General features: G+C 36.1%; 1 protein-coding gene across 4 annotated transcripts in view; it reads right to left on the reverse strand.

Moving 5' to 3' along the window:
• Positions 1 to 445: 445 nt before the first annotated feature.
• Positions 446 to 19,313, reverse strand: part of VGLL3 (vestigial like family member 3) — a 55,000-nt gene continuing 36,132 nt past the window's right edge. For 3 of the 4 annotated variants that reach the window (XM_040621107.1, XM_040621104.1, XM_040621103.1), the window contains exon 4: positions 12,811 to 13,262. In XM_040621107.1, coding sequence (XP_040477041.1) covers positions 13,219 to 13,262 — 44 coding nt within the window. In that variant the 3' untranslated portion in view covers positions 12,811 to 13,218. Of the gene's footprint in view, positions 1,672 to 12,810; positions 13,263 to 19,313 lie in introns of those variants that run through there. The other variant, XM_040621106.1, reaches the window with a different exon arrangement.

The following is a 19,313-nucleotide window of genomic DNA, read 5'->3' on the forward strand; positions in this document are numbered from 1 at the left end:
ACTCACTGCTCTGGCCACACAGGGCAAAAGCCACTGCCCAGTGAGGAGGGCATCAGGCTCCACGTGAGCAATCTACCTATAATAAAGCTATTAGGAGGGTGAAAACTGACCAATGATGCATTAGGATATTTACTAGGGGGAAGAAATTGAGGATAAACAGACATTTACTTATAGAAACGAAGGAAATAAAATAGGATCAATTTGGCAAAATCATTATTGATAGAACACAATGTAATTGAGATCCAAACAAATGGTGCTTTCAGACCAAAGAGGTTGAAAATATTCTTAGGGCACAGGGACTGTGTCCATTTAACTAATTTTCTCTGACATGAGATATGGCATCATGAGGAGATGGTAAATGATTTCAGATTATGGTGATAAATTGTTCTTCCTGATGAAGTGTGAATGGCTGTAGGTAATTACATGAAATTTGGACACAAGGAGACTTAGTCAACAAATGTTTATTGATATTGAAATATATTCAATTATTAGTTTTCCAGTGGAAATCATAGAAGCCAACACGGTTTGTTAAAATTAAGCTAGACTAACATCACAAGTTTGTTTTTCAAACCAGTCAGAGCTAAGTGAGTAGGGGGTAAGGCTAGATAACTTATGTCTTTAATGATATATGTCTGTAACTGTCTACTGTGTTGGACATAATTAGTAATAAGAATGCTGTGAGAATTTTTTTTTGATTTGTACATTTCTACTTTCCACAACTGACTAATTCAAACCAGCACGTGGAACACATGGGATGAGCAAAAAAGTCTAAATTATACACAGGTTTGAATATTGGCTCCTTGGGGGATAAACTGTGTAAGAAATACAAATTCCAGAATGTCTAATTTCTAAGGGAATTGTGCCGCACTTTTTTTTTTTTTAATTTCAGATTATATAAATACCAATGGCATTTGTTACAAAGAGATTCTTTGGAATTTTTCTTTGTTCCACTCTGTACAACATTGTCATGATTGAATTTTTTTATAGCTCAGACTTACATTGACATCTGAAGAAGTTGTCAAATAATCTTTTCCAATTAGGTTATTCTTTCCAGATTATTTTAGCTCCAGGAAAATTTTAATTCTGATGTCTAAAGAGGTTAATGTGTTTTATTTAAAGAAAATACATGTAGAATCACAGAACTTTTAGAACTAGAAGCAGCCTTAAAGATTGTCTAATTTTAATGTCATTATTTTACAGATGAGAACACACACCAAGGACATTTAGTGATTTTTCTAGAAGCACATGGGTTGTTAATGACAGAACTAGGTTAGAAATCCTTTTCTTTTCAGATGATCTAAGAAAGCGTCCTTTGCTTCATTATACAGTAAGACTTCATTTTTTTGAACATGTTATATAGTTCTGGTTCATGGTCGTGAATAGTCGCAAACATCTATATAGTCCTTTTTTTATCCTTAAGAAAAAGAAGACTGTTTTTTCCAGGAGGTAACTCATTCCTTACTGTTCTCAGCGTCAGGTTATTTGCATATAAATTCTTCAGGTCAGTCATCTCACAAATTATTTTCTCCTTGTTTGTCTATGTTGAATTCCTTCGAAAAAAATGCAGCTCTTTCTTCTGTCTCCCTCTCTCAAACTGAATCCTTTTTAAATCTTGGTTATTTAGTATGGGACTCTTATCATCTTTGGATTTTGGATTTGTAGTTTAATGTACTGTAACAGAGAGGAACCAGAAAATTAAAAATGTGAAGCCACATATCAATGCTCTTGTAAGTAGGACTTCCTTTTTACCATGGGAGACACATTTAAGAGGCATGACTTGCCCTAAGCTCATGAGGATAAGGTTTCTGGGCCCCTTATTTACATAGGCCACCTTCCAAAGCTTTGAGATGAATCCTAGCATTCATCTTGATATAAGTTTTTCCAAATTTTAAAAGATAAGCTACTTTAACTACAATCATACAAAAACACTCTCTCTTTCACACAGATGTCCCCTCTACCACACTTCCCTTTGTGGGGTGGTAAGGATCAAGCTATATACCAGATGCATATAGTTTGGATTTAGATTTAGTGGGATATATTACTAACCCAACACCTCGAGATATAACTCTCAAACACCTCCCTATATAATTAAGTAATCATGTCCTAGTGAACAAATGGCATCTAGGAATACTGCAACCCCTATGCTGTTTCAAGAGGGGCTGAGAACATATTACTCTATGAACAGAACCTACCTGTTCCACCACCAAATATGAGAAAGAAAAGAAACATGTTTGAGATGTACTAAAGACAAAACTAAGATAAATGTGCTAGTTGTTGGGAGAGTAGTGTGTTATGTTATACATATAGCTTAAGCAGTAATGAATACAAATTTACATGATTTTTCTGAAATCTGTGGTATAGTGTTCAACAACTTTTCAAAATTTGTTGTGATTTCTCATATATACTCTATAAATACTCACTTTCATAATTTAGTATGCTTTTGTATCTTCTTAAAAAGCTCCCCTCTGCACAATTTTTATAGGTTTCAGATCCTAGATCAGCCCTTGGGTTACCAACTTGCCAAAGTTAATCTTCTCTGCTTTAGGATAGCTGGACCCTGGCTCACTCCAGGAGCTAGAATTCAGCAGGGCTGGGGCAGGAAAGACTCTATTATGAGCAACCAAAGAAGTCAAAACAGGTAAAAACTTCTTCTGGGAAGTACAAGAAAAAGATCAACATCAAAGCAGTTGAATTTTATTGATAAGTCTCAGGGCATCAGCATGGGGCCAGGAATCAGACAAGCTCAGAAGCTTCACAGGCCCAAATGTACAGCAGAGAGCAAGAAGCAGTAGTTGCACCTACGAATATTTCCTTGAAAAGGCTGGTTTTTTTTAAGACTTGTTATGATTGGGCACTGCCTAATAGGAAGGTAGTTTGGCCTATCTCAGATGGTTGATGCAGACACTAGATTCACCGTTAACTGTCTAGGCTAAAGAATTTAACACCCATACGACTTCAAGACCATGGCCCCCAGGGATTGGAATCATTATTTCATTTTGCTTGTATGAATGTTATTAGCATATATGGATGACCCTGTAGAAAAACTAGATGGCAAAAAGAAAAAAGAAAAAAAAATGTCACACACACACACACACACACACACACACACACACACACACATTAAGTTCTGGGATTCCAGGAGCAGAGAGATTTGTATGGCTCCATTTTCATAGGATTTGGAGGAAGAAGAAAATGGGAATTATTCCAGTTGGCTAAGAAATTATTAAAATATGCTCACAGCAAATACCTTCAGATGTGACAACAGCAAAAACTTTAGAGGGTAGTCTGGTGGTCTAAGATTCTTTTTTTGGTTAAATCTGGGTTTGAATCCCATCTCTGTCACTTGTAGTCACGTGCCCTCGGGCAAGGGCTTAACTGATTTCCTAAATTCCTTAAATTACTAAAAAATAAGGTTAAGAAGAAGAAAAACCGTAATATTTACTTAGTGGTAGATGATTTATATACGTTATTTAATTCCTGTAACAACTGTTTGGAGTAGTTACTTTTAATATCTTCATTTGACAGGTGAACACACTGATATGTAAAGAAGCTGAGGAAATGGTCCAAGGACATCCGGCTTCTCGGTAGCATCACTAAACATGAAACCACCGTGGTTTTTATATTGCTGCCTCTCAAATAATGTGTCTACATATTGCTATTTGTGAGAATTCCTTAATATAACTTCGTGCAATGCTCATGATATACAGAGGAGTTTTCATAAATATCAGTTCCTTCTCTTTGTATCCATACAGTACTTGTAGTTTTCTCAAAGCAGTTTACATTTATTTCATTTGATCTTTATGCTACGGTAAGGAAACTGACTAAATGATATCAACAAATTATGAGTGGATCCGGTCCTAGGTCCCAGGGTTTCTCACTTCACATTTGTCACCTTCTCATCTCCAAACCTGTCAAAAGGCCGTAAGAAGAGACTCTCATTTTTAACTTGAGTCCGCCCTTCCTTTTGCAGGCTGTAAGCAGAAAGGCATATGCTTATTTTTATAAATGAATGAGTGCCTTGATGTTACAGAACCTGATAGCACACATTGAAAATGATTACTCTGTGTTCTTTGGGAACATCATAGCAGGAAGGCCACGCTCAAGCAGACACCCCCCCCCCCACTTGCAATGACAAGCCTTAATGGAATGTGGCCTGCGGAGTGTCTGGGGTTTGTGCGAGGCTGGTGTCAGAGCAAGTGCAAGCAAGTTCGAGAAGCTCAGCCTTTATGACATCGTGCAGCTCAGTCCTTCAAGGCACCACCCACCTTTTCCAGGGGGAATCTGCTGAAATGATTCTCTTGGAAACAGCCTGGAAATAGGGGGGAACGGTGTTAAGTATGTGCTTTTGTCTGTGGATGGGTGAGTGGGTGGAGACGGGGGTGGGGGCGGTGAGGGAGATGAGAAGCAAAGATGGAAAAAACAACCACCACTGCCACCAAAATATTCTGCTCAAGGATGAGGGAGTACACCCTACAGCTGTTAGCACTGTTCAGCATATTTTGCATATTTACATATACCAAGTATTTCCAAACAGCCTTGTGTTTGTTTTAAAATCCCACACGAAGATGTCTGGTAAAGCTGTCACTGGAAAGCTTATTTTCTTGGTGATGTTTGCAAAACTGTTTTCAAAATTCTGTATATACATCATAAACCAAGCAGAAGAGTTAACTGTCATTACCAACGTTATAATCTAGACTAGTTCATCTACTCATCAGACAACATTCAGAGCAAAACACTCATGTTCTAAGGCAAAGAAAGCACCTGATTGGTTGAAGACAATTTTTTAAAAATTATTTTTTTGGCTCAATACAAAATGAAACATAGACCATCACCCAGTGATACTTGGTTTTGAAGCCACCAAAATGTGATTTTCTTAATTGCTCTTGATTCTCATCTTTGATTTAGAAATGTTTTGTCTTTCAGGGTTTTTTTGGTTTTGTTTTTTTGTTTTTTGTTTTGGTGAGAAAAGTGCTTAATACTGGTTGGATTTCTCATATAGCCATTTTCTTCAGGAAATATAAAACACAAAACCACACATAGCCCATTTGAAAAAAAATGAGGGCACTTCCAGCAGAAGGAATGGGGTAGTTTAAAGCTCTATTTTCCTTTGAGCAAGATCCACAAGAAAAGGATAGAGTGTCACGTTTAAAGGGGAACAGATTTTGTATTTTTTGGCAAGATAATAAATCCTCTGTTACTATATTTGGCTCCCTGCAAATAGTCTCTTTTACAAGTGCAAAGCAAGGATCAAGGCTGGTGTTCTTCATTCAGCCACAGCCCAACCTGGTGTGGAAAGTCAAACAGTTGTACTTGAGTGTTGTTTTGAAGACAGTCTAGCTCATTTATTGATCAACAGCCTTCCAGAGTATAGGTGTCTACTTTACACGTTAAGTGCATCAGAACATGTTTGCTTTCCATCACAGTCGTTACACTGCTTAACTGATAACAGATGTAATGAATCCATCTGGACCAAAATGGAAAAGCTTTACCATGTCAATGTGGTCATATATAGATATTTTGTCACATGTGTATCAGCAGGTCAAATGAGATGCTTGGAGACTTAGGACATCACAGGATGATCACACGTTCCCAAAAAAGGAAGCAAAACAATTAAATGGTAGTTGATTATCCCCAGAGAAAACACACTTCAGCTAGGAGGAATCTGCACCAGATGTCCCGCTCTCCACCCCCCCTGAGTGCTTGTCTGACATAAATACCACATCGCCCTTTAGATTCCAAGGCACTAGAATAGCCACGTGAAATGTTTGAAATAACAACAGAAATTCTCTTCGTAGGCAATTACTTAAGTGAATGAAGATGAATCCTCCACAAATGGCCATTGTGAACATGGAAGAAGCCTTGCTAGTTTCAGTGATTTATTAAACAGTCCCAGGTTACAGGCCTGATGAAAAACTGTATCGAAATCTACTACTAATTGTGGTAGTAGAATAATGCCCCCTTCAAAAAAATACTCACATCCTAGTCTCTAGAACCTGTGAATATGTTACCTTACGTTCAAGGACTTTGCAAATGTAATTAAGAACCTCGAGATGAGGAGACTGTTCAGGCAGACTCTATGTCATCACAAAGGTCTTCAAACATGTGAGCGAGGCGCAAAAGAGAGGGTCAGAGCGATGCCATGTGAGAAGGACTTGCCCAGTGGCTAAAGGCTGAGAAGACGGAGGAAGGGGAGCATCAGTCAAGGACTCTCGAAGCTTGCAACAGCAAGGAAAGAGATTCTCCCTTAGAGCATCCAGAAGGAATGCGGCTGAAACTTTGATTTTGCCCGAGAGCAGTGCCGAATGTCTGACCTACAGGGTGGTTAAGATAATAAATTTGTGTTGTTGGAAGCCATTAAGTTTGTGGTAATTTTTTACAGCGGCCATAGAAAACTTGTAACACTAGTCCAGTCTAAATATAGCAAACAGTTAAAAATGCCAAATTATTTCACCTAATATGTTGGGGGGTCTACTGATTTAAACACTTATTTCTAGACTTTCGTACTTCTAAATGAAATTCATTTAAGAAGAAAGTAGAGTCCATTGTAGGAAAACTCTAGCTTCCTTCAAAAATAGAAAGTCTTGGAATTTTCCTTTCCAAGTGCAGTTCTTCAGTGCCAAGGAATTGTTAGGAAAGGTTTTTTGTTTTTGTTTTTGCTTTTTTTGTTTTTTGGTGTTTTTTTTTTCACAACACTTATAGCAAGTTCTGTATCCAACAAGTGTAAAAACAAAGCAACAAAATGCACTTTTCTTAAAGAGTCATTTGATAATTTTAGAAACATTGTACTAAAAAATGCATTTGCAAGCTTCCTGCTGTTATATAATTAACATAGCCCATTTCACTTGCTCTTCCATTATAAACGCTTGTTTTATAACCCACTCCTCACTGTAACAACTAAATTCCTTAGCCTTAGAAATTAACCTCATAAAAACAAACAAACAAAACACTAAGATGTTTTAATTTCCGAAGATATTTATAAATTGCTTAATTGGATAAGAAGAAAACAGAGCTTTAGTTAATTGTCAAGAAATGCAGACCAAACCAAAATGCTACATTAAAATATAAACATTAAATTCACATTAAATTATTTATTGAACATATTGAAGATAACATTGCTTTTACTATAAAGTCCTCCACCATCTTTTATCACTGACACATAGTTATGTGACCTGCATTTGAAGAGTGAACAGAAATATGAAAATGCCTCTTTCCCAAACCCCAAGAAAAACAGAAAAAATATTAATATTTTATAATTAGCTTGTAAAACCAAAAGTTTTATGAATTTTGTAAATTAAGACTGACAACATAGGCAAGATTAGTTAATTTGTCTTTCTGGAAATGTAAAATTAAGATAGCATAAAATTGCTCATAAAACTAACAAGTCTGGAATTTTGTTATATTTCAATGTTGTAGGATAATATTTCTATTAATAGTTTTCAGTTTGCCTAATCAAGTGACAAATATAAAGTCCTCCATACTATTTATTTTTTAATAAAAGTATTTCACCTTACCTAGATTTATGTGCTAAAAACAAATTAATCCGTGTTTTCCCTTTCAATATATGCACTTTAAAATGATACAAAGAATTCACACAAAAACCCTTCCCTGTACTGTATATCCAGAAAAAATGTATGGAATAGTCTTTTTAAATCATATATAATATCCAAGATTGTAAATATCCTAAGAAATTAAATCATGTGTGTAATAATCATTAACTTTTGCCCTAGCCACAGAATAAAAAAAATGTACATCTCTATTAGTATAAAGAGATATAATTAGAAAAGTTCACATCTTATGCATACACCAAAAAAAAAAAACCCTAAAGAATCTTATATTCTAAAAGAGTTATTCTTATGTCAAAATTTAGTAGTCCAGAAATTGTTAAAAAGGAAGCTAATTGACAGTCACCTGCCCTTTTCTAGAAGGTATCATTGTTTACTTATATCATGGAATTGGTAAATTACACTTAATTCAATTAGTATTTCTTGGAACTTTAAAAGGAGATTCAGATAAATTTATTGGATCTAATTAATTTGCAATTTCAAGTGAACATTAGTTTAATCAATTATTCAAAACTATACAAATATTTTTCAAACAAACAAAAAAGCATAATGGACAATAAAGGAAATAAGAAAATCAAGATATTTTAGTAATAATGGCTATTTCTATATTTTGGAAAAGTGTATAAGGTGAAATTCCCAGAGAGCACTAAAAGAAAAAAGGCTGCTGAAAAATTCTGAAAGTCTGTTCTGTGCCCAATATCCATGACCACATTACCAAGGTCATCAACATTTTGAAGCTCTTGAGACTGAGGGTTCCCTGCAGGGCCCACCCATACCCCAATCTTCAATCATCCACTCTTGTGTAGTTTATATATTTGTCTTCCACATACATTTTTGAACTAAAACTATACCCCAATTTTTCTAAAATGATTTTAAAGAGAGTTTTAATACTTTAATAAGAGATTTAAAGAGCTCTTGGGCCATGTTTTTGGAGAATAAATTTTAATTTCTCCAAGAAGCCTTAAATTTTCTGAAAGGTGTGTCTTTTATCCTGGAGACAAGAAAACACAAAACAAAACAAAACTGGGTCCTAAAGATCCTGTAGATGAAAATCAGCAGGCTGATTTCAGTCTTGGTCTCATACAGTTCCCGCTTTTCTGCTGTCCTTATGTCTGCTGTGAAGGTGATCAATCACGGGGATTCTAACTGCCATCAATACTCCTTTGTAACTGCAATGGTTCAAGTGAACTCTTTCCATCTTCAATAACTGACACAGTGTCAACATCTGCTTCCAATAAGATTGTTTCTTTTTTTCTCAAGCAGAGTAAATCTGCTGAGATTGTAAAGGGATTTTTTCCCTCCCCTTTTCATGCAAACGATTTTTTTCCACCATATTTTGCAATTTTTCCTCCAAGGCAAGTAAAAAAAAAATGAATAACTTCAAAAGAGAGGTTTTTATTCCAGGTGCTAAGGAAGCCCAAAATAGAACTGTAAAAATATAAACTTTGGTGATTTAGTAAAGATGTTGCCTTAATTTGGGAGAAAATAATACATAGGATCCTGGATGAATAAAATTTTGGAAATGTAAGAAAGCTCACAGTTGGGACCTACACACCGCTAAAAGGTTAATTTATTTTCCTTCATAAATGACACACTAAAGTAACAGAAATAATTAAGCAATTTACACTTTATCTTCAACAAATAGTAGTGGACGAGATTCTCTTGCAACAATGTGTTATGAAAAAGCAGTCATTTATCTATTTGCTGCAGAAATGACTATGGAAAGTATAAAGAAGGGACATCTGGGAGCTCAGTTTTATGACTTACTTAATTGACAGACATTTGTGGTACCTGTCACTTCTTGAACATCTACTATGAGACAGATACGATTGATGAGAGATGATAGATAGATAGATAGATAGATAGATAGATAGATAGATGATAGATAGATAGATAGATAATGATTTCCACACTTTACAGCCTGCCGGTTAGGTACTATTATCTCAAAAGATAAATAAACCCCAAATCACACATATCTCATTGTGGCTAAGCCAGAATTCAGAAAATGACCTAATGCACAAGTCAATGCTCTTTTCCATTAATTCATTCTGCTTCTCTATTCATCCCTCAGTCAACACTCCAATATATAAACTTTCCTTTTCCACCACTTAATGCCACTGCCCCATTGACTTAATTTGGCAAATACTATGCAACAAAGGGACACTCAGTAAGAAACAGAATTCAGTTTCTTGAAATATAGTTTCTGATTGCAACTTTAAATGACAAATGTAACACTAAACCAGAGAGCAAATGCAAAAACTAGGTAGATCCTGCCCTATTCTGCAGGTCTTAGGATAGGAATAGGAAATATGATTTGCAAAATGAATAATGAGCTCCTCAAGGGCATGTCTTATGCCAGTGCCTAGAATTTGTTTTTTTTAAGTTTTTATAAAGTTAAAAGAATTAATTTGTTAAATTATTTGCAACCCACTGGTTCTCATCTGCAAAATGTAGAGCAACCTTGGGCATTTTTGCTTAAAATAATAATGTAAATAATTTTAAGAGGACAGAGAAAGAAAGAAAAAATTACAGATGAAAGTTAGGAGGGGACGGCTAACTTTCTTAAGAACAAACATTGCTTTTAAAATTAAATTTAGAGGCTCTTTTCAAATAAACAGTGAAGGACAACATAGCCTGTTGAGATCTAACTTACCAATATTCCGTTGTTCCTTAACTCATGTTAGTTTAGCAGTCGAAGCCTAGATTAAATGTCAAATAAATAAGATGATTTAATAGGGTCTAGCTCACAGGCTTTAAAAACCCTGAATGAAGCCTAATTTTTAAAATAGTCAAAGATGGAGCTGTTCCAAATGAATGGGGGAGGAAGTTGGTAGCCCCCAGAAAAGCAGGTTAGAAGCCTCTAAGTACAACAGCATCCTTTTGATGTGAGAAAAGCAGCCCCAGAGAGTGATAGCATTTTAAACCCAAACTAAATTCAGAATATCATGATAAATTACAATTCATCCTCTTTTATAACTTTTGGTGGTGAAGGTAATGATCATAACAAGGGGATGCCAGGCCAAAAAAAAAACAAAAAACAAAAAAAACACAAAAAAACAAAACACCAAAAAACCCCAAAACAAAACAAAATCAAGGGGATGCCAGGCAATTACAGAGACATGCATTCTCTTTTTACTTAGACTTTGATCTATTCCTTGTCTGTGCAAAGATCTAATCCTTGCAGTATGTCAACAATGCCTTTTCTCAACAGGAGACCTCACTTACAAATCTTTCCTGGATACAGCAGAATTCAGGCCCCCAACTTTTCTTGGGCCCCAGAGCCAAGGAACCTTTCATACTATAGTTACCAGGAGTGGCACAGAACACAGTCCAAATTCAGGGTGTAGCTATACAACTGTCTCTCTCTTCTTGAATTCAGTTCAATGGAGAATAAGGAAAGAAGCAGAGAGTTAATACTTTTCTTCTCCCTTAATTGGGAAAATCCAATTGAATGATCTGAATGAGTTGAAGTACAACGCTGTTCTAAGAGAAACTGCAAAGGAAGTTAATAGGTTCCAAGGGAAGAGGAGGAAAATAAATAATCCCCAGTGAGTCATCCCATGGGAACTGCCGAATACTTGTCTTTGAAAACTCAGGAGGACACAAGAGGAAACCAATTTTATAGATTCATTTAACTTCATGCTCCACAGATTGGGCGAAGTACACGCAACTGTAGCAAATCAAATTTTAGATCAAAATATAGATAATTAACCAAGCCACTCCCTAGAAATCTAGGTTCATATCATTTGTAAGTCAAAAATTCCTTAAGTTTTGACCTCACATTAGGTAAAAATATGCATATTGCGTTAAGGAGAGCCTGGTTAAGAAGAAACAACTTATGACAAGAATACAAGAGAGTGTATAGATTTATAACTCACCAGAGGCACCAGGAAAGAAAACTATTGCAAAAAACAGAGATAAGGGAACTACTTTAAATTATCTGTAAGAACCCTGCCTAGCTGAGCAGACTCTGTGCTGTTCTTATGGCTAAAATGTTTATGCACAAGATACACACAATTTAAAATGGAAAGTGGTATTTCACTAAACACTGTATTTCGTATGGGTGAAGACCAGGATGGGGCACATTTGAGAAACTTTTACCAAACTAAAATTTCTATATAACACTTTTTAATGCGACCCATCTCTGGAAGCAACTACAAGAGAATAGACTTTGCATCAAAAATCCTTAAGATATTAAAAACTGCTTTTATAACCCTAATCTTTTCCCAACAAGGTCTTAATGATAATTCCAACTTCACCTTATTTAGATCCTGAGGGCCATGCCAAGTTGAATCCTGAGTTTTCAAGGATACTTTTCAAAGAATAAATAGTCAATTTATTATCCCAACTTAAGTAATTGTGGCATAAATTCCAATTTAAATTTCATTTGCTCTAAAAAGTTTTCTTAAAAGAGTTCAATCAACTAAGACCAGATTTAAACAAACAAGAAAGTCTTGGAAAAAAATGTTTAAAATATTACATATATATTATTTTTCAATTTACAATGAGTAACATTATCAGAAATAGCCATTGAATTAAAGGCTTTGTGACACACCTAGTACCTTCTGAAATATTATCGCTTCAAATCATCTCCAGGAAAAAAAAAATCCACTTAAAATATGACCTTAAAAAATTGCCATCACTGCATAATTAGAAACAAGGAAACTAAGCCACTGGCAATCAAAGATAGCATGGGTAAATGAATTTTTTTTTTCCAGTAGTTGGATATAAACTGGTACCATTTGTCAAAGTTGAATGGGCTAGAAAGACAATTATACACTCTAGGCAAACTCTCCATCTGATTGAAAGTTTCTGCAAACTTTCTTCTTCGTCAACCTCCAAGTACTCTTTGGGACAAATCGAAGTAATGAAATATCCTTTCTTTAGTGTGGTCATTAACAAAACTTCCTTTTCAAGCTATGCATATAACTCAAAGCTAAGTGAGCTAGCATGGAATTAAATCTTCACTGAGATTTAATGTAAAACAATACTATATTGGCTTGGCTATGGTGCTACTTTTGTAAAAAAGGAGAAATTATCAAACACTTGAGGTAACCTAGAAAGCACAGAGAATATCACAGACATTTTAAAGACAAGCCTTCTCAACAGTTTTGCCAGTGCTTCTCTGAGAGCAAGTTCTTTAAACAGAACTTAACAATTTTTACAATATTAAAAAAAATACATCCCTCAAAAATAGCCCATCAATGCTAAATCAAACTTTCTGTATTTCTACAAAAATAGATACACACAGAGCTACAAAATTTTATTCCTGAAAGAATGAGCATTTTCATTTGTGGTTCATCTTTTCCTGACAAGGTGGTTGGTTCAAAAAGGAAAAAAAAACAAAACAAAACCCAACATCAAAAGGAAACAAAAATTAAACCATGTATCCATAAAAGCAAGACAAAAAAAAAAAAGAGAGTTGCACAGTTGGCAAAGGCTCAGATGAGGGGAAAAAAACAAAAATGCTTTTCTTCAATGTCTAGGACCCACTCCGCTTTCTCAAGAAAAGGCTCCCAACCAAAGTCAGCTGGCTGATACTTCCTCTTCTCCTTGCATGTCTATCGTGTCCCACTGCAGAATGGAAAATCCTGGCAGCATCTTTCCCAGTGGGCCCACGGATTCACACTCCAACCTGACTTGCTAATACTGTATTTCAGTACCATGGGGATTCCTTGCTCTTGTCTTGATGCTGTAGACCTGGGAAAGGTGACAGTGAGAAAAACGAAAAGCTTTAATACAGGAAGCACGTGGAAGTAGGTGTAATCTACAAGGCATTGGATATAGAAGCCGAAAAGACAATCAAGGCCACTGTGGGGCATGGCTTAAGGATGACCCGATCCCTAAAACAATTCCGTGCTCGAGCTCACAATTTTCAAAAAGCCAACCAACACAGAGGTTGACAAAAACTCTAGACTAGAGCAGTCCTATTTGTACGGTAGAAATCCCTTACTGTGGTTTTTATTTTCTTGACGTATGAGTGGTAATAAATACAATAAAATAATATAAACAAAACCTTCTTATTTCTAATTCCAAAAGGAGCTAAAATTTGGAGAAAAGAAGTTAACCAATCTTTGGGGCACTTCAGTTAATACTTTTCAGCAATAAAAATGATACTTTTGAACTAAAAGAGTGAGTAAATTCTGGTGCTATTTTGAAATGTAGTTAGTCCATGGTGGTCTTGCTATGCAAGATGGTGAGCAATTAGACATGGTTAAAAACTGGATCTAATAATGTCAGTAAAACAGACATAGCCGGTTCATAGCTAACAGCACAAAATATTGTTTTTGTAAATGTACTTATTTTTTCACATCTTCCTCCAGAAAATATTTAAGATGGCTTATAAAAATCTATACTTCATAGCAAGAAAATAAAATTTACAGATGAGGTTTTAAAAATAGCCACCAAAGGAAAATAAGTGAACACGTCCGAATTCCAACTCCAAGCTAAAGTGATTAAGAAGTTTATCAAACAGGACACAGAAAATGTGACTCTGACTTGGTTCTGATACAGTCAGCAGCACCTTCAGCTTACACCCCCTTGAAGTCACTTACCTCAGGTTCCTTGATTTTGGGCATAATTGTTTGGAAGAGGAAAGACAAAGTAAAGACTGCTCTTAAATTGATTAAAACCGAATACCACACATGCAGGAAGGCTACCGCATAAGTGGGAAGAAAGGCAGCACCATTGCTGCCGTGCGGGTGCTCAGATCACAGGATGCTTCCTTGATCCTGGGTCTAACACTGTTGCAAGGCTGGGCTGGATGTCAGAAAGGGAACGGTTAAATGCGCCAGTGGGGTTTCAATTGTAATTGTTACTAAAACAGCTGCAGTGATTTCATCTCTTGTCCCTCCAACTTGTCAAAGAATTTTACAAAACAATGGGTGTCATTACACAACAGACACAATTAGTCAGTCATTGATGGGAGACATTAAGACAATCTACAAAAAGACCACATAAAGGGAGAGAGAACAAACAGGAAAAGACAAAGAGGCACCTCACAGAACCACAAGTCGCTATCTATATCCTAGAGCACTCGCACACGGGGAAAAAAGCAACACTTTTCTGAAAAAAGGTTAGTTCCATCTTAATTTTTTTTTTTCTCATGAGACTAGTATTTGTTTAGCTACAGAGTTAACAGTTTTCTTTTGAAAAAAAGAGGAGGAGGAAGAGGAGAAACAGGAGGAAGAGGGGAAGGAAGAAATAAAAGAACTTGGGGTACACCCATTCACTCTAAATTTGCTTTACTTGTTTTCAAATGATTTTGTGGTTAGAATAATTTGCAACCTGACACAGTCTCTGTCTGGTGACTCTTATAATCTAAACCACCTTAGCTGACAATCTGCTGACTGCATAAATATTTTTTTCATTATTGAAACGTCTCATCTTCTGTATGACTCAGTATTTCCACACTTGAAGACCCCATCAATCTATAGAATGTCAGCACGGCAAGTCATGAATAGTGTTGGAATCATCAAGTGGCTTGAGTGTCTTTTTTTCCCTCTTACATAAAGGCAATCCCTAGTTTGCTTTGCAAACACATATGACTCCTTCAAAATCATGTTAGCCTTTTTCTCCGGACAACTATTGCATTACTTACCATAGCTCTACATCCCAACCAGAATAACAGAGGGCATTCTCTCCTTATAACTTCATTTCTTCATGGTTTTTGTTTCCAAGTCTTTGCATTACTCTAATGCAAACCTTACAAAAATCAAATCGTCTACCGCCTAGAATGTATTAAATATCTAATGTGGTCTTTGTGGTTTAGCTGCTTCTTAGTGATGGTACATTTTATCAAACCTTTGCTTTAATTACCAGGTATTTCAAAAATATCCATAAAATTCAACAATAGGCTTAAGCAAAACACAAGAAAATGAACAACCACAAACAAAACACCCTACTACTAATAAGTTGCAACAGAGAAATGGCTGGGATTTTTCTTATTAGACAACTGATGAGGATAGGTCAGGATATGTTAAGAGTCAGCTGGTACATTTCGTTTTCTCAGCAAGAGTCAAAGAGGACAAAATCATTGACTTACTCTCCGTATGTGGTCTACATACCTTTGAGGTTTCTCCTGCTTTTCTTACCAGAACACAAAATCTACCCTGCTAATATGCTCCTATTCGGGCTTGTTCTGCCTCTCACTTTCCTAATTCAAACGTATGGGAAGTTGGTTCATCACATATACTGAAATCTCCCCACTGGCTGTCTGAAATCACCCATGTTTATCTTCTTGATATCAGTAACTCGGTTTTAATTTTATTGTTTAGTCTGTGAGATTTTTAGTAGAAGAGAAAATAAACATCATAAAAATGTCAGTGAACATTTTCTTACGGCTGAATATGACAGACACTATGTAAAGTACTTTTCAGGAAATATTTCATTTACTGCTCCCAACCATGCTACAATAATATTTATTTTACAAATGAGAAAATTGAGACTGTGAAAAATTATGAAACGATTAAGTGGTAGAGCTAGGATTGAAAACAAGGTGGTCTGACGTCTGAGTCAAAGGTCTCAAGCACACTGTGTATGGTGGCCCCCATACAGACTAGATTTGCCGGAGACTGGGTCACTAACCTCTCCTACCACAATTCTCCAAGTCAAAATCCTTTCATTAAATCAATTTGAGGAAAAAATAATATATTTTTTATGTTCCTTTTCACACTGTTTAGAAATCACCTGACAACAGAAACAATATCAGAGGTAACAAAAGAGTTCTTTTAGTAACCTTATTAAACTATAAATCTGTAATGTTTGTTCTAAGATGCAGTAATTGATTACACAGTAGTTTATTATACTTCAGATGAAGACTACTTCAACTGTGTAATAAGATATCCCAGGGGCGTCTGGGTGGCTCAGTCGTTAAGTGTCTGCCTTTGGCTCAGGGTTCTGGGATCGAGCCCCACATCAAGCCCCGCATTGGGCTCCCTGCTCAGCAGAAAGCCTGCTTCTCCCTCTCCCACTCCCCTTCCTGGTGTTCCCTCTCTTACTGTGTCTCTCTCTGTCCAATAAATAAATAAAATCTTTAAAAAAAAAAGATATTCCACATTGATTGATATTATTTTTTATATACAATCCTCCCCACTGCCACAAAAACAAACCTTCCCTAGTGTGAACACTGAAGGCACAGGGTGGCCATTTGGATCATGAAGTGGTTTTCAGAAATGGGACCAGAGAACAAAGACATAAGACTGTTGGTTTCAGAGTTTGAGAGTCTGGGATTTAGTTAGGAGAAAAGGTTGAACAGAAATGCAAGCCCACACACCCAGTTCCTCAATTCAGTTCCAATACCACTAACACCTGACGACCAAAAGAAAAAGAAAAAAAAAAAAATCCAGACTTAAGAAGAGACCAAAGTAAGTATGAACACAGAAAAGAAGTGTAGATTAATTAGAAGCAAGAGAGAAGTCATGGTCAAGGAAGGAAGATTTATGTAAGAGAATTGCCTTTTAAAATTTGAAGTATTTGTTTCTGTAACAAGGCATTATTAACTCATTTTCTCACTTTCTAGTTGAAATTTTTGGGAGGCAACAGCTTCAGAGGTTCACCTCTTTTTTTTTTTTCAAATATTTATTTATTTGAGTGGGGGAGGGGCAGAGGGAGAAAGAAACTCAAGCAGACTCTGCACACAGTGTGGGGCAGGGCTCCATCCCACAACCCTGAGATCAGGACCTGAACCCAAACCAAGAGTTAGACGCTCAACCAACTGCATCACCTAGGCGCCCCAGAAGATCACCTCTTACACAAGGCTCTGGAAATAAGAAGGAGAAATGGCAACAGGGTGTGTCTAAGGATGAAAGATCTGGACACTTCCCACTAGGTGGTCTTGTCAAAGATCCTAAAGTTTCCATGGGACCCCCAAAAAAGATAAGAGTGAGCTCAGAGGAAATGTTAGTGGGCCTGCTAGTATGTCCGATGGCTATGATGTGGGTACCGCACAGCAGAAGAAATGGCATCAGCCGCCCCAACTGAGAACGCTGGAGGGATCACAATCCCTAGAAGCCGAACCCGACTTAAATGGGTCATCACTTGGGGGAGCACTGTACAGAGAATGCACTGAGAAACAGAGTTGGGGGGGAGGGAACAGGTTTGGAATCAAAGGCCAGGATAGAAAGGAAATGACAAAATCATGAAGCAATCAGCAAACTCTTAATTGACATTTTTTGTGATACAGTGATTCTAGGAATACAGAGGTAAACCCAGGGAGAGGGTGAGGATGGAATCTGAGAAGATGTCTGAACTCTGAATTGGACCTTGTACTAAACTGAGAGCAATGGAGATATTAAGTTGGACTAAGAAAACTCAGAACTAATGAGGTTAAGTTTTCTGCTATTGAGTAGAAATAAACAATAATTTAGGTTACTGAAAAACTACACTCTGGCACATCTGAGTTTTAGGGAATGTTTGACTGTCAGCATCATATCCATTAGGAGAGCATGTCCTACTTCTAAGTCAGCAATAATCACTTGACAACACCAGTGACTATAGCTCTTAAGTAAGTTGAACATGCTTCCAATTAATTTTATTGCTATAGATAAAAGAGGTAATGTGGTAACCACACACTAGGAGCCTGCTGATAAAAAAAAAGAAAACATAAGAACGTAAAACCTGGAAGTGTGGGTAGGAGAATATTTTATGACCTAAAAGTCAAGAAATACTTAGATGCATAAATATAAATTTTTCATTTCATAGATACTAAGAGTCTAGAAACTCTTTAGGATCAAAATGCTTGCCATTAGATTAAAAGAAGCTGGTAGCTTATTCCTACATTAAAAAAAAAAAGAATCCCCTGCTTTACCCATGCTTTAATAAAAATAAGTCATGTTTATTACAAATTTAAGTATATATAACATTGTGTTGGCTACTATATCAAAATATCCAACCGTTACCAACAATTTGGCATCTAACACTGAAACATTGACAAATGATCACAAACTGATGCAAGAGACAGTTGTATTATCTTCTCCTACTTTATAAAATTATCATTGGTAATGATCATACAACTGCATTTGTTTGTCTGAGCCCCAGGGCAATCAGTTTAAATGCTAGCTAAGAATTTCTAAATAAGATCTACGTGAGGATAGCACCTTAACACTAAGTAGGAGAAACAAGAAGTGGGGGGGAAATAAGAGTGACAGCTACCCAATTCAGGAACTATGATTTCATTTCAGGTAAATGTTTAAAAAACGTTTAACCACCATGGACACCTCCCTTTTTTTTTTTTTTAAAGAACATCTCTTTTTCAAATTTCAAAACATCATAGATTTCTTGCTTAATATTAAGTTACAGGGGATTTAGAAAGTGTAAGTTCTACATAACATCCCTTGTCACCACAGAACTCACTGAGTATACTTTAGACGTACATACGTACCCACACCACTATTCATACTATGCTATAACACGCTTATTTCACCAGCAATATTATCTTGGAAAAACTTTTATTCCATGTCAGTACATGTAGACAAGCCCTTCTGGAGGGATGTAGAATATTCATTCTACTCTGCAGTGTCAATAACCCACTTCTCTACAGATGTACATCATTTGGATACACACACATGTGTACAAATATACTTGTTACTTATGTGAAAATTTGATCGATAAGACAAAGTCCTGAAAATATATTTTTATAATTGCTGAAACTCAGCATATATGTAAACTTATATTTGCATATTTCGTTGTGAGTGCTAAATGTTTCAGCAAGTTTGTACCAATATTCATGTTATTTTTTACTAATCATTATAG

This window comes from Ursus maritimus, unplaced genomic scaffold (assembly GCF_017311325.1).
Source record: "Ursus maritimus isolate PB19 unplaced genomic scaffold, ASM1731132v1 scaffold_4, whole genome shotgun sequence".
Classification (NCBI taxonomy): domain Eukaryota; kingdom Metazoa; phylum Chordata; class Mammalia; order Carnivora; family Ursidae; genus Ursus; species Ursus maritimus.